The 20526-nt window shown below is 35.3% G+C and overlaps 1 protein-coding gene across 10 annotated transcripts in view; it reads left to right on the forward strand.

The window, feature by feature from the left end:
- PCDH7 (protocadherin 7) overlaps nucleotides 1–20526 on the forward strand; it is a 288269-nt gene that overhangs the window by 55536 nt on the left and 212207 nt on the right. Inside the window, exon 2 of one of the 10 annotated variants that reach the window (XM_072863507.1) lies at nucleotides 15593–15737. The exons of the other annotated variants lie outside the window; for them this stretch is intronic. Coding sequence (XP_072719608.1) covers nucleotides 15593–15661 — 69 coding nt within the window. The 3' untranslated portion in view covers nucleotides 15662–15737. Of the gene's footprint in view, nucleotides 1–15592; nucleotides 15738–20526 lie in introns of those variants that run through there. 10 annotated transcript variants of the gene reach the window in all.

A 20526-nucleotide genomic window follows, 5' to 3' on the forward strand; every position in this document is an offset into this window, starting at 1 on the left:
CGACAGATGGTTAGAAATGGCATGTGAAATACCTGAAATCCATTGACCATATTTCATGAGTTCAGAGCAGTTGCAAAGCTTACCTAAAGATGAGAAAAAATGACAAAAAATACTTAACATGTAACCTTTTGCTGAAATAAATGCATTACGTATGCAAATATATTTGTGAAATTTTCAGCCTTTTTCTGAATATAGACATTATTTTAGTAAGAAAAAAAGTTTAACCTGGAAAGTGTAAAGAGAAATGTTAAGGACCTCTGGTCAGATTCTTATCTCAGATACAGCAACTCTGTATTTCAATAAAATTATTCTGCAACTGGGAATGAAATCAAAATTGTGTCTTCTGTGTTCATTGCAATTTCATTCTTCTGTATTTAATTTTCTGGTCAGAAGCAATTACCAAGAGAGGATCCTTGAAAAATATTGTGCAACTACTGTAATTTTCAGATTTCAGAGAGTTTAGCAGCCAAGTAATTTGTATAGAATAAAAACACTTTTATATTGCCTCCTGCTACAATGGGGAAAGGTCAGCAAAACAGTGGGAGACCAAATGAAGGTTTTTTTCTTGTATGACATCAGCTTGCAAGACACTGGGAGTTTCAGAATTACAAGTGGTGATATAGCTTTTTTCAACTATTTCTTTCCTCTTTGCCTTCTACAGCTGCTTTATTGTTGGGCAATGTCTTTTTTTCTGTCAGAATGAGAGAGTGAAAACCTATTTGTGACAAGTGACATTCTACTTTCTGTTTGCCATTGTCCCTCATGGATGAGAAAAAAAAGTACATCCATATGTCTCTCATTTTCCTACCTTTTATAAACTTAAGTGAGAGCTTTTAAAGCCAAATCTGACTTGCCTTACTCATATGAACAGGCCAAATAAACCCAGTGAGACTGCTTGTATAAGAAAAGACGACTCTTCTTTTAGTATCACTTTATTTTCATGTCCATTTTACACAAGACCACTAAAGAACAAGATATGTCAGTAGCAAACTATCAGCGAAGTTGTGATATGCAATTACTTTAGCTAGTTAAAACACAAGTTAGATAAATTATTAGTAGGAATAATATAGGAAGTGGCAACCAGTGGGAAATGGAGCTGTGTGGCACAAGATCTCTTTTCTTTTCTTAATGGTTTTACTTCTGGGGACTGTGTACTGTCACAGTTTGTAGAGGCATTCTCACTGATGCCAATCACAAATTTAAATATAGATGAAGTAGATATGGTCTTCTCAGTAGTACTCAACTTACTAACCTATCCATCAAACCTAAACTAAAGGATTAAATTAAGCAAACTTCCACCACCTAGACTACATTTTAGTCTCAGGGTGAACAATATAATTTAATTTAAATAAATTGTTTTTGCAAAGGTTCATTAAACAGTTTAAAATCTTCACTTGAGATTTCTCAAGCTTATTAAAACCCTCTGTCCCTACTCTTCCTGCAAGCTTCATTTAGGCCCGTAAGCACAGAAGCTTGGATTTACGCACACGCCATTTTAAAAGTCTGGTATGATAATCCATACTTTAACCCATTGCTCATTTTACTGTTTGAGAGTCATTAAGTTGACTGAATTTTGCTGAGCTAGTAAAAGATAGCTTTGTACTCTGAAATGAAGTGGCTACATTTAGATTTCCAATGTATGCTTATTATGCATACTTACAAACTCAAGATAATCTCCCTCTGCATTGGGGAAAAAAATAACCTGTTGTTCTTGCAGACATTATATTTGACTTTTGACATTTAGGGAATATTATGTGAAATATTGTTCCAACTTCTATACTGTTCTCAATATTTTACAAGGATCTATATTAAGAGTGTAATATGTGATGAATGCCTTAAATAACCCTTTCTAACACCATGAACATGCCTACACAATTTCATTGTTTAAAATTAAGCTATTTGTTTTAGTTAGAATGTGTCTGAAAATATCAAGAAACTACAATCAAATTACTATTCTTCATCATACTCTGGTAGATTACTATTTCAGCAGTGAGTTTTCCTTTGATCTGTAGTTCCTAGAAATGGCATCAGAGCTATCTATCACAGGAAAGCAGTTTGTTGCCCTAAGGGAGTTGTGATGCTAATGGGAAAAAAAAAGTTCATTATGTCCCCTGGCAGTTACAACAGAGCCCTCAGTAGTCTTCAGTGATGGAATTCAAGGAAGGCATTAACGTTTCCAAATCTAGTTTAAAATTAATTTTCCTCCAAATCAGATTACTTTTCACATTTAAACAGTCTCAGTTTAGCCCAGTAACACCATTTTGAATAGCAAGTGCCAACCAAGCCAATTTCCAAAAGATTTCTATTATTTGTTATTTATACTATATTTATTCATATATTATCTTTGAGAAATACAACAGAGAAAAATGTTCTGAAGGATTTCAGTAAACCTAATTATGCTCTCTAGCCTATCTTATCAGGCTTAATTATCTGTTTATGTTACATTTTGCAGAGTTCCTATTCAGGTAAGTAACAGGACTTTAAATTGGCTTTTGACACAAAATAACCTTCCTTTAAACTGTGAAACTGTACAGAGACAATTGTTTCTGGAAAAAAAGTATCACTTCTTGAATACTCTTCAGAGCAATTTTATTTTAGCAAATATGAGCAAAAGAGTGGTATATAGACTAAGTACCCTCATAAGACTGTGTGGGCACAGTTCTACATATAAATGTCCATCTGCTTTTCCTTTTTACTGCTAGAAGAATGACGATTTACTTCTGTTATCCGCCCCTGTATTGTGAGAATGGTAGAAGTATACAGGGAGTAAAGATAACTCTAGCCTGACTGGCCCCAGTCTCAGCTTCCACCTCTAAGAAGGGACTTAGCACGTAACCAGTTACACATGCATGATTTTAACAGGTGGATTATGATTATCATAAAGCTTGGTGTCTCATCTAAGCTAGCTGCATAGTTTCACAATTGAGAGATTTTATGGTGAGAAGTAGGCATCTCTGGGCACCCATTCATCTCAGCCTGAGCTGGTTTTCTGATATTTAGGATGAAACCCTTTTTGGTGTCTCTCTCCCTGAGACTACAGAGAGACTTGATCTCAGAGGAACTTTAAATGTGTTCAAGCTCAAAACATTTCTGCATTTAAGTTTAATGTCAGTTAACATGGAACACGTTTAAGTAGAAATGTCTCATCTCACTTGGTTTGCTTTAGCATACATCTAATGACAGAAAATAGTTCACGTATTTGACTTTACTAACCTCTCAATGCCATTTCTATGGAGGGGCAGAAAGCTAGGCTTGTATTAGCTGTTTCAGTGCTAGAAACCAAGAGATTCAGTCTTCATTCCTAGGTCTGCCACTAGTACGCACCTCTTTGGGGCTACATCTGTGAAAACAGAGAATAAATTTTCATTATCTCAATCAGAGAAAATTGTTTGATCCATTTTGTTTTGTGAAGTGTTTATAAGGTATGGTGATGAGATCCATAAAAACATCTGTAAAGACTAGTATAATATTGTAGAAATACTTTAATGTCCTCTGTTTCACTGAAGTTGGGAGAACTGGTTTTCAGAGGAAATCCTTTTTTGCTTAACATCTATAAACTGCCTCCTAGCCAAACTGTTTGAAACAGATATTAATTTTCATCATTACTTATATGGGACAGTTCTGTGTATATACTTCAGTGCACTTTCATCAAAGAATGCTTTAGATTTAACCATGCTGCATTTAAGAAAAAAGATATTTTATAGTTGTTTTTTTTTTTTTCCTAAAATATCATATTAGAGAAGCAAATGAAACTTATTTTATGTTGGTTTCAAACATAGACAGCATATTTGTTTTTATTTGAGTATTTATGACCGTGAAGTGTGAATGTATTGACATTGTTAGTGGGTAAAGACTTTCAACAAGTGGGAAAAAAGACATAGTATGGAAGTGACTAATTCAATAGTATTGTGAAACCATTAATTACATACTCAGTGCTGGCAGTGACACAGCTATACATAAGCTTTGTCCTGAGGAGCCTACATTATAAAGAGGAAACTAGACAAGCTTTGGGAGACTCAGTGTTTTTCTTGTTTGCCTTCATCCTGCTTCCATCCCTCATTTTGAAATGCTCCCTGTGGAGGGCATTAGAAAGTTGTGAATTAAAGCTCCAGGGAGTCTGAAAGGAGCAGCTATAGGCAGCATTGTGGAATAAAAAGGGTAGATTTCCTGGTGCAATCAGTCAGGTGTTTCCTATGCATGATGAAGAGTTTGTAGTGTAGAGAGGACAGTGAAAGGAGAATGCAAATAGTACAGTTACATGTGTCTGTAAAATTAATGTCACGTCGTGATGTCATGCCATGCTCATTTTGTGTTTCAGAAGTTTAAAAGTATGTGAAGTCAGTCTGAACATCTTGCCGTGATAAGGAGTTGATAATTGCTGGCTACCTGTTGAGTTCAGTTTGTTGTCTTTCAGAGATGATATGTTTGGATATTTTTATGAACCTGACCATAGCTCTTGAGCAAAGCTTGTGCCTGTATTATGTACAGACATCAGAGTATTCCCAAAGAACTTGAAGTGTATGCAGGGAGCTAAAACTGATAAACTCACTTGGAGCAGTCTCTAGTTTTCCTTTATTTTCCTAATGTTGATGGTGTCAATTTCTAGCATTAATATTGAAATAATAAAATGGTAAAAACATAGATGAAATACTAATAAACTGTATTTTGAATTTTAATCTACCATTTAAAAAGTAAATTTAGTTTCTAAATATACCATTATATTTTATATATAACATAATTTCATTTTGTATTGTGTTGTGGAGCACTTCCATGCAGCCTTCTGCACTTTGCTTTGAATCATTCTCACTGAAATTAGAACTCTCAGTGAGCAGCACCAGACAGATTTTTATTTCACTCAAAAAGTTATTTCTAGTAGGATGACTTTTGACAAATATATACTGTATTTATACATGTTGTTAGGGTGATTTTTATATTAATTTTCTGGTAGTACCTTTGACTCAGTTTGTGCCTTATTGCAATAGGTTCCAAGGTAAAAAGAACTTTCTAAAAATAGGGTTTACAGCTACGGGATGTCAGACAGTAATGTCAGGACCTCTGCTTTACAGAATTCATTACTGTAAGTGATGCAAGAAGATGATACATTAGCAAGGTTTAGAAGAAGATGGAAGATTTTTGAAATGCCATTTAGCCTGTTCACTTTCTAGAATTCCCTTGATATTCTTTTTTAGATTTCTACATATATATAATACAGGCATACAATAGGACATATTTCTGTCCTATTGCCTATCTCAGTAAAGGTTGCATTTATGGCATGAACTACATTAATTTCGAATGAATAATCTGTAACAGTGTTGTTTACTACATAGAACTGGGAAGTGGGAACTGAGGATCTTGCACTGCATTCTTGCTGATGACACTGGCCTCTTTTTGTGAGGTGAAATAATTCACCTTAGATTTCTGTGCCTTGACTGTCTGGTGTATTAAATAGATATAAAACATCTTACATTACAGGATATGATGAGGACTGCTTAGGTAAATACTATTCATGATTTGTGAGTATCAATGGGAATTTGCTGATTGATGCCCTAATATTACAAAGTTTTGGGACACTTCATCTGAACATATGTAGTGGTTTTTTATGTTGAAGTTAAAAAGTCAGAATCTTGAGCTCTGGCATAGTAATTTCAGCTTTGTCACTTTAAGAATACTGATTTTTTCCCATTACTGTGATGAAAAACAAAAGGCAGAGAATTGTCCTTAAAATGTAACTATTTCATTTTTGTCTAATTTATTGGAAATATAGTAAAATTTTTCTCTCACTGGTCAGTGACTGACCAGTACCAGTCACTAGGTACTGACTCTGCTGAATCTCTGATATTCTGGGCATGTTGAACTGCACCAAGAGAGAATTGCAATAGCTATTATAGTGCATGTAGGAAATAGGGTTGAATTTTCAAAAACACTTGCTATAACTTACTCCAGTGATTAACTCTTTAAAAAATATGACCCTTAAGTGTCAGTACTAGACAGATGTACAGATGGTTATCCACACCTTGCAATAACCAGTGTGAATTCAGCCAGGCGGCAGGTGGGAAGGTTCTGGACATCTGTATCACCTCTCTGGCTTGTGCATCTGTCTCTCAGGGCCTGTACAGCTGCAGCGGCTGCTTCCCTACATGCCATAACCAGGAAAGAAAAGGCAAGTGGAATTGTAGTCCGTAGACATGGACATCAATGGCTGGCACCTGATACCGAATTCTTAACTCACTGTGTGCATTTCATGGCTTTTGCACATCAACAATTTTTTTTTTTATGTTGCACATATCTAATACCTCAGTGTACACTTCTGAATTTTCATAATACTTCTTTGCAATACTGTATTTTATTTTAGAAGAATATAAACATTGCAATTTTTTTGGTAGGAAAAATATAGTGAAAAATACCTGAAGAGGTATTACTGTATTAAAAAAATGGAAGATCAAATTATCACTAGATCTTTTGATACTCAGTTTTATAATCCATTGAAATTCTGTTGAAGAGATTTGTACTTTGTGTAGCTGGAATGGCTGCCAATCACGCTTCCCTCATCTATTATCTCATTCAAATTAATACTGGTAATCTTGAAATATCATAAGTAGCTTTAGCCCTTCTGTAATCTACTTTTAATAAGAGGAATGAAATACAGTCCATATGGTAACCTGGATGATCTGTCTTGAATTATTTCTAGGATAAGTTCAAATACATACCTGAGTTTTGGTTACATACCGAATCTCAAATTATTTTCATTAAAAATTAAATCTCCTTTAAATTCACTTAGTCTGAGGCCATCTGTTGATTCATAAATCCTATAGCCCCAGTTCTTGTACTGGATAAACCTCTCCTACGCTAACTTACCACGGAGGTTACAACATCAGAGATGGCAGTTGTGAGATGGGCTTGGAGTTTTGCATGCTGGAGTGAAAGGATGAACAGCATTTACCTTTTTAAAAGCCTACTTCTTACTCAAGAAAGTAAAAGAAAAAAGTGTCTCAGTGACTTCAGTGGGTTTTGGATCAGGTCTCAGTGTGGTAAACTGGCAAATTGTCTGATGCTAAGTATGACTAGATCAGGATAAACAGTGTGCTGCTCCTTCTTAAAGAATTTTCTATGTAATGGCATCAACCAATAATAGAATAATAACACATACTTTGTATTTTTATTAAGTAAGTGATGTGTTTCTACTAATTGAAACAGTAGGTAATTTCACAGAGACAGAAAAAAGGTGTTTTTTCTTTTAATGTAATATTCATTTAAATCTCTAGGGATTTCAGACTTGTGTTTGAAACAATAGTCCTATGTTCCTGTTTCTGAACTAGTCATTAAGAAGAATACACAGTAGAGTAATCATAATTTTGACTCCCCTTTATGATTACCGATCTATTTTTGTTTTACACTGTCAAGAGACTACTATAGCTGCTTAAAAAGAAGCCTGGCTTCAGCAATGAAAAAGCCGCACATCATTCATTAAAGCTAACAGCAAGCATGCAAATCCTAAAATAATTTATCATCAGGGTGGTGGTGGTGGTGGGGCACTTCTAAAACAGAGGGTTCTAAGCTGTGTGCAGTCTGCAGTGATACAAGGAAGGACTTTTCTGATTGTCAGAATGTGCTATGTGTTAGTATTTTGACTGTGCATTTCAATGTCAATATAAAGTGTTGTGAAAATATTCAGTCTTAATATATAAAACTTCCTCATATTCATTTTTTTCTTTGTAGACTCCAGGCAGTTGAACATACAAGAAGAAATTATATTTACTTAAACAATTTCATTAAAGTTGGTGGATTTCCCAAAAATATCGCTACTTGTCACTGAGCTGTTGATGTGACTGGTTTTTATTGTGGTATAACAATAGCATCACATTCCTTAGAGTAGTATGTGAGATTTGGATAGCATTATGGACTTCCAGGGCCTTTGAGAAATACCATTATTTTTTTGCTGATTTTGTGTTAAAAAGTACCAGCCTGTATTTGTGGGTTAATATATGCATACCATTTGGAACGTACTTAGTGACATTATGTAATTCACAGATGTTTTGTTATTCATAGTACTGTGCATTCATAGCTCTCTGTAGTCACTGTTGTGCAAAAACTAATGAGGGAGATTCTGTGTGTCTTTTGCTGGCCTTTTAGACTTGTCAAACTCTCATTCAGTCAATTCAAATCACAAACAGTGGGATGTGGTGCCCTTTTCTGATTATTTTGCTATTTGACTGATGGAGTGGAAAGGAGTAAAAATATTGATTTCTTGTAATTTGTGCATGTATATTTCCTGTTGTAAAAATACAGAGGAGGACATAAAAAAAAAGAGATCTTATCTTTTCACTGTATTTGGATTGTGCTGTAATTTAGCCCTTTGAGAGGGGATACATTATGGTTAGAATAAGTATTAGATAAGGATTTTATACACACTTTTCATAGGCCTAAATGAAATCGTACTGTTATAGATAGGAGTGAATAAAACAAAATGAGAAAGCTCCTCTGTTTCTGTTGTTGTTGTTGTTTTAAATCATATTAGAAATGCTTTCTCCAGCTGGTTTACCAATTCATTCTCCTTGATTTCATCATCTGATCAGCACCAGACCACTAGCTGATGAAAGTTGGTGTTACTGATTGCAGTGGCATTTATCATTTTCTATTAATATAAAAACCACAGCGTCTCAGTGCTGTAGTTCTGCTGAGGAAATAATAAATCATAGGAATTAAATGATGTCCAAAAATCCTCACTGGAATCAGAATTTTAATTTGGAATTTTGTTATCTTTTTTTTTAAAAACGTCTTTTCTTTTTTACTTTGTTTTCTTGTTAGTCATCCCTTTTCTCTGTGATTATTGCATTCTTCATCCCACATTTCTGAACCAGTTTCTTATCTTCATCCCTGCTTGACTGGACTTTTTGGACTGTGTAACTATAAACTTTGTAATCTCTGGTTTTTCTTCTATCACCATATTTATCATTAATTTCTTGCATGTTATGTTATCATTTTAATTATTGCCATGAAATGTAGTCATTCATTCGGTAAAAAGTTTATTCACACTTAAACATTCAGTGCTTTAGGTTTAGCTTGGGGGTTTTTTACATACAGTGTTAAGTTCTTGGGATAACAGTTTTTTCTTTGTTTTCCTGTTTCTCCATGGGGAAGTATTCTTCCCTGGTAATGCTTTTGGTGAAAATTTAATCTCCCTGGGTTTAAGCTCCTTGTTGTACAGCTTTGTACAAATCTGTCATCTCTGACTACTTGCCTTTGTGGAAAAGAAAAGTGTAGTCCTGTGTAACTTAACCTATCCCTGACTGTAATGTCTTGCAGGAAAAACAAAGAAGTTTCCAATGTTCTACCTTTCCATGTTGGGCTAGTGATAGTCTTGCCTTTGCATAGTCTGGGATCAGTATTAGGAAAGTAAATACATTGAATAATGAATTTGACAGTTTTGTAAATGCAGTACTTTTCCACTTTAAGTGTTTGTGAAACTGTGCTTTTGATTTATTTAATATTCAATCATTCACTTTGATGTTCCATTCATTTGTATACCACTTCAGTAAATAAACATGTAAAGCCCTTTAGAGCAAATTATAAACTTCAGTCAAAATGCCCATAGGAGAGTGATGACAAACCCAAGGAACACAGAGACTAAGGTAAAATCCGAGACATATATAGAAAAGTTGAGCTTTCTGTCACATTTAAGAGGAGTTAGTGTAAGAAGCCGGTAGGAAAGTGATTTTTATTAATCTCCCATATCCAATGAACTTCATTAATGTGAGATATGCTCCTGAAAACATCCTTCCTTCTGTGCTACCATTCTGGCTTCCCATAGCTGTGTCAGTGATTGACAAGCTGCAGTCTTTGCACTGGATGAGGGTATAATACTCCAGCTTGCTTTTCAGAGCTGTGTTGTCTTTGTAATGTTTTCTAATAAGACGGATAATGTGAATGTTGAATGGTCAAAAAAATGCATTGAAGTCTAGCAGTGGTCCATGCTCAGAATGTTTAGGAAGTTCCTGCTTTCTTGGTGAACAGAAGGGGCAGAAAACATAAAGCACACACAGTTTGTTTTGCTTCAACTTGCAAAATTTATGGAATGGCAAGCCAATGGTGTTTTGCAAAATAGCTTACATAAAGTGCCCAAAAAGATGAAAAAGCCATCGTTTGGAGCCCCAGTGAATATCTGTCAGAACAGAATTCCTCCTGCAAGCAGGCAATGCATTTCATTCTAATGATGTGCTCTGCTTCTGTGGCTGGTTTACTCTGTGATGAGTAATGGATAAAGGTTTTTAACAGTTTTATATCTAAATTTGAGGAGTGGCAGAAAATAGTTGGTTAAGTCCTAATATAAAACCAGGAATTATTTCAAAAGAGACATCTGTTCTTTGAGAGCTGTGGTACTTTCTAGCCTTTTAGTCCATTCTGTCTCATGTCCAAGCAGGAAACTGAATGGACATGGCTAATCTCACTCAGACAGATTGATACCATCTTCACCCTGTACAAGGACATCAAGAAAATTTCCAGTCATGGAGATCACATTATCATACACAGGAGCAACACAGCAGTTAGATTCTGTCTCTGGCTCTTTGTCGGCATGATAGCAGTTTCCAGATTTAGGTCTGATGAATATAAATGGACAAGAATATGTATTCTACACAATGTCTAAAGAAAAGTGCCCAGGGCAAACTAGCTTCCATTTGGTTTTATGTGAAAGAAAATGTAAAAAGCAGCAGTTAGTTTCTCCCTCTGTTTGTCCCCCTAGAGTTTTTTCTTCATTCACTAAGCTCCCATATTGGAGACAGTTTTGGATTTTTCTATTTCAGATTTTTGCTTTTGTATATGTAGAGAACAGTCCAATGGCGGAATACAAAGAAGATGGATGAGACAACTGATATCTTAAAATGGGGCTGCTCACTGTAATGTCAAAGGAAGATAGGTGGAGAAAAATACAAATAATGAACAAAACCCAACACATGGTTCTCTAAAAGGGAACATTTTTGTCTCTATGTAAGTAGGCTCCAATTCTCAAACTTGAATTCGGCACAAAATAATAATACCTCTTAAGGAGACAATGCTGAAAGAAACTTAGCTGATTCAAAATAAAAGATTAAATCCTCCATATAAATATTCCACTTACATCCATGCCTGAGAGGGGAAGTTGGAAAGACCCTCTCCTCTGGCACAAAACCAATCACAACAAAATGAAGACTTAAAAACTAAGCACAAAAGATCAAGTTTAGAAAGTGAGTTTTACATTTCACCTTAGAAACTTGGCACTGCTTCATTTTTACATAACATCTTTTTTAATATGTGTTAAATTAAAAATACAAGATAATAAATGTCCTGAAGTGAGCACAAAACTAGAATTCATTGACTGCTGTTGATCACTGTTGATGCTGTACATTGTAGGAGGGCAGTGTGGTTGTATTCTTACAGTGCTGTTAAGAAATAACAAAACTTGAGTAGAATGATTAGAAGATAGTTACATTTTGGTATAATTTATTTATTCTGACATAGAAACAGAAGTTTTAAGCAAGTTGTTTATTTGGGGAGATACTCGGGGAGACAAAATCTTCTGTATAGTTTTACGATCTTCCTAGCGGTCTTTTTCCAAGTACTTAATGTCCTCACTTGGCTGAGGCTAGAAATACTATTCTCTTCTCAGTATTGCCAAGGCAGGCAATCTTTAGTCTGTTTATATTTTTAGTCCTGAACTACCCCTGGTCCCTTATCCATATAGGGGCTTCATCCTCTAAATATGAGAAGTATTCCTCTTCTCTGAGGAGTTCCCCCATCAGCAGAATGATTGGGGTTTTTGTATAAGTGACTTCAGAATGGTTGCCTTTTTTTTTGTTTCCCTGAAAGGGCTGGCACACTTTTAGGTGTTCAGAGAACAACTATGTATTTGGATTGTATCCCAAAGTTGCTGGTGTAGGGGGGCTTTTTTGGTGAAGATTGCCTGCTGAAACTCTTCATGAAAGAACTGCAAAACTTAACCAAATACAACGTCATAATTCTTATGGGGTAGGCATTTGGCTAAAATAAGAGAGACATGCAGTGGTCAATGTACATGCTTAAAAAATACTATTATTAATATTATAGTTTCTGTGTTTATCAGGCAAGTAAACATCGTAGCAGAGCATGACTTGAAGTTTTGCTTAGATCTTATTGTCTTTCATGTCTTTTGGGGGATGAATTCCAGCCTGGCAAGCTTAAAAAAATTTTTCCCCTATTACACAAAATGTGATGTATGAAGCATAAAGAGATTAAGCCCTTTCATTATGAACTTAGATATGAGTATAGGAAAACAGCAGAAAGGAATTAAGGAGGACTCGGTTTACATAAGCTAGGTGTAAAAGGAAAACTCATAGATATAAATTCTGCAAATGTTTCAAACTTAATTCTATCAATGTTTGTTATGTTTGTCTGTGATTTCCACCCACAAGACAGAGACAAAGCAGCTGTTCTAATTGTTATGAATAATTTACATTTTTAGTTTCAAAAGCACTGATATTTGTAATTTAGTTTTTTTTAAAAAAGGAGATTATTTTAAAAGAAATGGTAAGCAGAATACTTTCATAGTTCTTACGATGAAACATTCCCCATTCATAACCTATATGACAGCTCTGGCAAGATTATAAATCTTTCCAACCTTCTTATTCCAATTTAGCTATACTTGTGAGGATATATGTTGAAGGCATCTTAAGCATAAAGAAAACAAAGATGCTAAGCTATAAACAAATATGACAACTAGCATTTTTAACCTGTGTGGATTTGGAAAGGATTTATACTGTATATCAAAGGATAATTCCTCTGTGCCTCTCTGCTGTTCAAGAAATTCACCTATGACACTTTTCAGTGCCAGGATTGTTCTATTGTTTCTCAGCTCTTATATTCTAGAAAGCTGCATGGTTGAATAGTTGAATGTTTAAGAAATGCAAAATATTGTCCATCTTGGCATATATAGACTCTTGAAGTGTTTGGCAATTAGATTTATGTGCTAGTGTAGCAATACAGAAGAATCTTAGTCTCATCATTTTGCCTCTAGAGCAGCAGGGAAAGCTATGGAAATAGCATAGAAACCCTTGGCAGCCAGCAGTAGACAGTTCCTTGGCCACCCTTTATTTGCATTTAACTGCAGACATACTGGTTAGCCTGTAAGGACACTTAAGTCATCCCTATGCTCACCTTTAATAGCTTAATGCTGGACTTTAAGGAATTAGGAGGTTTTTGGGAAGTAGGAGGCAAAGAAGTCTTAAAATAGGTACAGCAGGAACAAAGTGAAACGGAATTTTAAGGGAAGAAAGAAACTAACCTGCACTCCCCATCAGACGACAAAGAAAAAAAAAAAATTAAATAAATCAATAAATAAAGTTTTATAGCACAAGTATGTGACAAAAAATGAAGAGGTGTTTTCTGATTCCTTATATAGTCTTTAAATGACTGCAAAAGAAAAAAGTCTTATTAATGTCTAAATTGTTAAGGAAATGGGGCAAGTGCGGTCCTGCTGTCACATCACAGAATCATCCCCTTTCAGTTTTTAGTTTATTGCTTGCTATTCAGGATTTGTTTACTTTGAATTTTAGCATGAAATTAAAGAGTAAGAGAAAGGAATTAGGTATTATTTTTGGTCAGAATGATAAATGTGATGTTTGAAACAGCCTCCCATAAGGTGATACAAGCATAAGCAAAGGAGCAGAAAAATGCTTCAAAGGGTCTGTAACTCATGGAGCAAAGGAAGTAGTGCATTTGTTGATGGTTCTCCTGAACCCAGAAATTCTTCTGTATATATACCTCATAATTAGGGTTTCGCGTGCCTGCAGGGAGGGTACACAGCCAGGGAGCAGCCTTTATGCACAGCATGCTACCCTAGCAACCTGATAGATTTCCAGCAGAAATGTGTGTGGCAGTTAATGCTGATCTTTGCAGAGTTAACCCATTTTTGGAGAGAGAAGTATGCACAGCTGTTGTGGACTAGTCAGCATAGTATGGCTTCTGAAATCCATAGGAAAAGAACTTGGGCAGTGTATGTTCATAAGTGGTATATGTGTCTGGAATTTTTTCCCTTATCCACCAAATACCTGCGTGGATAGTAATGTGACATCAGCCACATGAGATGATGCTCACTAACTGTGCTTTTGACCTGTCCTAGGTTCGCCATTTATTTCTCACCTAAGTGTGATATGAACTTTGAGTGTGCATTTTACAGTTATTCACTTTTGAAAAGTGAATTTCGTATTTGCTGTTCTAGTGCTTCAGAAGATCTCTGAGGAACTCTTTAAGGGATAGTTGGCTTTAAAACATTGCGTTATAAACTTTGTCTACCCAGGGTTGGATTTGCATAGCTGTCCAAGCTGCAGTGGTGGGGTGGCCAGCGGACAGAAATAGCCATCTGAAGCTGAGCTCTGCCAGTCCCAGCCAGAGCCCTAGGACTAATTTGAGTATGAGAAAAAGTAAATGAGCACAGAAGTGAGAGAGAAAGGGGTGAGGAAAGGAGAGGAATTCTTGTGTCTCACTGAGAACTGACTCCAACAGCAATAGCTGGTTGGGATCAGGATGCTCATACTACCTGTTCTTACACTTCCCTCCGGTCAGAACTAGAAAAAAAATCACTACTACAGAGTGAATAGCATGTATGTGTCTTGTGGCTGTGTTAATCTCATTCAGTATTTTAAAGACATAGAGTAGAATATCCCTCGTGGGTGTGCAGAGGGTGGGAAATTGCTTAATGGTCAAGTGTGAAAGAGTAGGACTGTGGAGGAGACAATTTTCTGAATCTCTGACAGGCTGTAGGGACTATTTGCAGCTTGTATAATTTAATTTTGAACCACCAGAGGAAGAATTTATGTGCACAATTTCTGCTGTTTTTCATCCCCAGAGGAAAGCATCGCTGCATCACAGTCTACCCAATCATCTGATATCCTCATTAATCAGCAGAAAAAAAAGATATGTGTGATAGGAAGTGTATGTTTGCATACAGTCTCAATGACATAAATCTGTAAAAATTCTGATTTTAGCTGTCAAATTTATTGGTAGAGTAATGAAAAGACTTTCACCAAGACACACGAGTACAAAGCTTTGAGAGTCATATACAGCAGGGAGTTAAGATTCTAGCTTTTCTGAACTTCACTGCGTTTATCAGAAATAAAAGTTGAGAGCATCTCACTGAAAGTTTCATCTTCCCTTGTATTAGAATGTAAAACCTTAAAATTCTGTCAGTGCATTCCAGTTAGGACTTAGGACCTCTGAATTCTTTCCTTGGATTTACTAATCTAATCTAAAGGAAAATTGTTGAAGAAAGCTATTTGGCCTATATTCTCTGTTATTTTAACTGAGAAAATCTGAGATTGGTTTATCCATAAATAAGGTTTGTTCGGAGTCCCAAACCCTTTCTCTCTGGTAATTGACTTTAAAAATAGTTAAAATATAAATTTAAAACTATAAATATAAATTTATAAAATATAAATATAAAATATAAAATAAAAACTAAAAATATAAATTTAAACTATTTAACTAGTTTAAATACTAGTTAAAATAGTAGGGCAGAATAGTAATACCTGAATGGGTTGAAGGGAAGTAAACTATTTTGTGAGAAGTTTTCTGTATGTCTTCCTAGTGTTCCTGGGATGCCCAACACTTCTCCCCAGACAAGAATTACACAAGTCTCCACATAACTGATGTGTAAAGGACTGCTCATTTGGCCAAAACCAAAATGAAAGAAAGGATGAGGAGTCCTTGTGACATACTAGTCTGCTGCAATGCATCTCCATTATGCTCAGAGAAGTCTAAGGTATATTATCTCTGTTGTTTCACTGGGAAAGATGTAGTTATATATCGCTTTAAGCAGAGAATGCTGTAAGCAGCACAGTAGAATTTCAGTTGGTTTTTTGTATATTAATCATCATTTTATTTTACTCAGTTGGTGTGAGATTGGTTTGAACTATTACAATTAACTTTATAGATAAATATGTCTTTCTCTGTTACCCGGTTCCCTACTATTGTTTCTACCTACTTTGAAATTTTTTATTGCTACCCTTCAATACTACCATGTATTGGATCATCTTCCACATAAAATCAATAGCTTTACTGAAATACCTGCTAGAACTGAAGGACCATTCATCTGGAATAGCAGGAAGGAAGGCTTTGTAAGGTTTTCTAAAGATGCCCGTCTGGATTTACTGGATCCACTGTGGAATATTATTGGTAGAATTCATAAAAAAAGACTATCACTTGGACTGCATGAGAAGTGTTGTTGGGTTTTTTTACTAATGGAAAATAATGGAACTAAAATAGTAAATTTTTATTTTGCACCTTAAATTCATAAAATTAACAAAGTGACATTTTTGTCTTGTAAGTTTGAAACTTTCATGAATACAGTCTAAATGAAATTTATACTAGTGAAGGGAGGCCTTTCATGTGGTATTCATCAGTCGCTATTCTTGTTCAAAACATCTAACTAATAAGAACATAATCATTGCTATTTAGACTAGTTCTGGCCCCTTGAAAACAACACATTAAAATAAGAAACTATTCATCTCACACCTGGGTAAGTTCATCAGGCAATTAAACATGGAAGATACAATTAATCTTCTTCCTCTTCATCATGACATATGGAAATGTGTGAAATGTGAAAAATAACTTTGGAAGTTAATTTTCTTGTTTTCAAAATTAAGACAGATATCTTAATAACAAAAAGTGCATTCTGTATGTTTCTGAACTGGCCACCTGTATATTTATTCATATTAGGCTTAAAGCCTTCTGCTCCCACAGTAATGAATATATCTTGCAGGTTTTTTTCTCTTTTTATCATTAAGTCTCTCACAGGTCAATACTCGATGGAGTTTAATACCTGCATCCTTCTCTAGTAACCTGCTTTAGATTTTTGCATTGTTTCAGTCTCCTTCAAATAAACAGAACAAAGAAAAAATGTTTCTGTTTGGCAAGAGGGTCTAACAGCCCTGCATCCTTTCTGATTCAACATTTGTGTTTGTCTGGTACCCAAATATCAGTGTTCACACTGACCGTGAACTTAATTATTCTTCACATATTTCTTCTGTCATCATAGCCAAATTTTCACCAGAGCTGTTGTTCCATTTCTCATATATACCCTTAGGACTGAGACCTCTTTGCCTCTTTCCTGGACCATACGATCTTAAGAAAATGATTTCTGAGTCCAGCCTTTGTCAAATGTTGCTTCCTGCTTTTCACAAACACCAGTAATTACCACTAAAACTCATTAATACCACTGTGGCAATGGCAGCCTGATACTTGTACTTTTCCACTGACTCCCATTCGAATTCCAAGCATTTTAAAAGCTTTTCAAACATTCATCTATCTTCATTTGCTTTGCTTCTCATCCAGTTCCTCTAACACCTGCCCCATCCTTCCTACAGAGTCGTGCCTGCTGGTGTGAAAATATGTTCTTCTGCATAGTTCTGTGAAACAGCCTACTTGCATTTCTCCTTCTGATCAAGCCTTAATTGCTTTTCCAAACTTAATTATAAAAAGCCTACTTTTTCTATTTTTTTTCATTGGCCTTTATTTACACACATTTGCTTTCTGTAATGCTGTTTTGGGAGTATGTTACGTTGTACATACTTCTGTCTGCTTTGCTATTCTAATACATATATTTTTAATGGTGCAGGAAATACATGTGGTACAAATTGGTTTGCCATTGGTTTGGCTCCATCTCTGTATTCTAGGATGGCTTGTCTTATTAAAGTGTATATCAAATACTTACGATGTAGATACATCTAGGTTCTGTTCTGCATGGATATAGAGGGAGCTTGCATGATACAGCAAGCATCATCTTTTGGCAGGAGTGCCTCCACTGTGGCAGCACTGCTACATGCACTTTTACCTTTGTTCATGTCTTTTCAAACTTACCTTTCAGAAGTCAATATTGCAACAGAAGAGATAAAGGCATAGAATTCGAGAGCACTTTAGGGCACTAAATAAATCACTGGAGCACTTCAGCCAGGGCTGCTGATGCAGCCTAACAAGAATATGGGATTACCAAATTACAGTGTATGTACTCACAGCACTTTTATGAAAGTGAGTCAGTGGGGAAGGACTTGAGAGGACTATTTCAAATAGAGTTAGAGTGACTGAGCTGAAACACAAACTGAGTGCGTATCCTCTAGGTATGGGGAAGATTTTCACTGGGTCTTTTACTTATGTTTGACATTTTTAAAGGGACAAAGGCAAAAATAAGATATCACATATGGATTTAGAATAAAGTCATAACTTTACCTACAGCAAGATTGTGTGGAAAGAAGAACATGAGTAAGAGCATTTAAGATAGATCCAACTTGTAATTTCAGTTGTATTCAGCTAGTAGAAGTTTAGCCATGCATATAAGGTTATCGTGAAAGAATCACAAATACCTTTTTGGTAGTTTCTTGACAGGCATTTGCAGCAAACTTGTCCGGTTCCCTGTACGACCTGTTTTCTGTAAAATTAGACTGTTGCTTCATTGTATTGCAGAGACTTTCTCCTTCTCCTTGCCCATACTTACTTCAGTTCAAATGATGTACTACACACCTCATTTTACATAGAATGGAGATCAGGGTATCCCTGTTGTAAGACATGTGAAGTTTTTCATGCAATCTGCACTATGAAACAACATACTGTGAACTGCAGAGATCACCCTGTTGTGCATCTTTCAACTGGTGACATTATTCCCTGTTGTTAGGAAGGTTGTCAGTTCTTGCCTCAAATCAAGATTTGTTCTGCTGCTGAGTAATGACACTGTGCAGTACTTTGGATGTGTGGCTCCCTTAGAATCGAGGTAATCCTTTCTGTGACATGTTACCTAAATGCAGTTGGCTTATGCTGCTTTTTCAGAACCTACAGAAACCATACTTTGAAAAGTTAAATTTTGAAAGTTAAATTTTGAAACATATTTTGAAAGTTTAAAAAGTTTGTAATTAATTCTGACATTCTGAATTTTTTCCCAATTGCATACCAAAATCTGTTACTGTCTGAGCATTTGTTGAGCATGTAGATCTTATTGTCAGGTGTAGTTTGCGTCCTCTGCACCATCAATATCAAAGTCATAGTTGTTCGGTGTGTTGTGGGTTTTTCAGAGTATAAAGAGACTGTGTGAAGTGGTATTTGTTTCATATGACAAACTACTCTTACAATGTTCTTAATTGTTATGTAATGTTTAATAAAGTATTTAATCATATTTTATTTAGTATTATTGAATGCAGCATTAATATGCTCTTTAATAGTAATAAGTTTTTTTGGTGAAGTTTTATATAATGCTTTAAAGTATTATGAAGCTTTTATATATCTTTAAGTGTTATATGGCGTGTGTGTGATATGTGTTATATGGATGTGTGTGAATCCAATTGCTCAGTAATACTTTTGCTGGCATCAAGATAAAATGCAAAATCTTACCTTAAGACTCCATAAAGAGAGAGCATATAGGCAGCTGTCTTTAGATAATGTGATCTTCACTGAGTTTAAGCAGCCATTTAGGTCCATATAGAGAGGAAGAAGCCTGTAAGGTGAGTTGGGTCCAGGAAAACAGAACTGCAATTTTTGTTTCTTCTACTGTGTCATTATTTCCACTACATTCTACTTTTGGATCTGAGACAATCACTGCCCTTCTCACTAGCGAGTGATGGCAAGAAGAATTCAATTTTTCTCTTATCATTTTGAAAGCTAAAAGAACTAGTTATGCTACCTGATTGGGAGTTGGGATAATCCAAGAAAAAAAGCTTAATTAATTACATTTTAAAAAAGGAAAATAAGCCTTTTTTTCTTCCTTTCAATCAGAGCAACAAAATATAGATGTGTTAGCAGACAGATCCTGTTTGGTCTGCTTGGCCTGTTGAAAGCCCTTTACACATTTTCCATTGACTTGATTTCAACAGTATGAGACCCACTTTCCTCCTTCTTAAGGAGAATGGCATTAAAGACGATTTCCTACTTTCTTAGACCCTTATCTTTCTACATCTTGCATCACATGTTTAAATCTATGTGTAGCTCCATTGGCTTCCATGTGATTGTTCACTTGCTGGGAGTTTAATACGTACGTAATGCTGTGTCCCTGCTACTTGCTTTTATAAACTCTTCATGAATTTGCAAGGAGATGACTTATCTGATTTCTCAAATTTAGTAAACATTCCCATACTAAATTCTGTGAGTGCTATAAATTTAATCATACTTTTGATTAGAAAATTAAAAAGATGTTAATGAAGGTCAATAAATAATAAATAAATAATGCAAGATTCATTAAAACAAGCAAGATAGTGAAAACTAATTGCAATGTTGTGAAAACCAAAAAACCTGCTTTATATTGATAAGTATTTCCTGTATTGTAAATACTTTTGGATTTTAAGCATTAAGTAAATGTTGGATGAGGAATTATTTTGTTTTTTTTTTCCTGGGGATGACATTAGAATGTGAGCTCATTTAAAATACTGCTTAGTCTAAAAAGCAATTGATTTTTTCATCAAATGACAGATTGAAAATCTTGCCATATCTGTCTGAAGTGAAGCATATAACCTGCACACTGACCTGGTAAAGTAACTATGTACA

This window comes from Ciconia boyciana, chromosome 5, assembly GCF_034638445.1.
Source record: "Ciconia boyciana chromosome 5, ASM3463844v1, whole genome shotgun sequence".
NCBI classification, from domain to species: Eukaryota; Metazoa; Chordata; class Aves; order Ciconiiformes; family Ciconiidae; genus Ciconia; species Ciconia boyciana.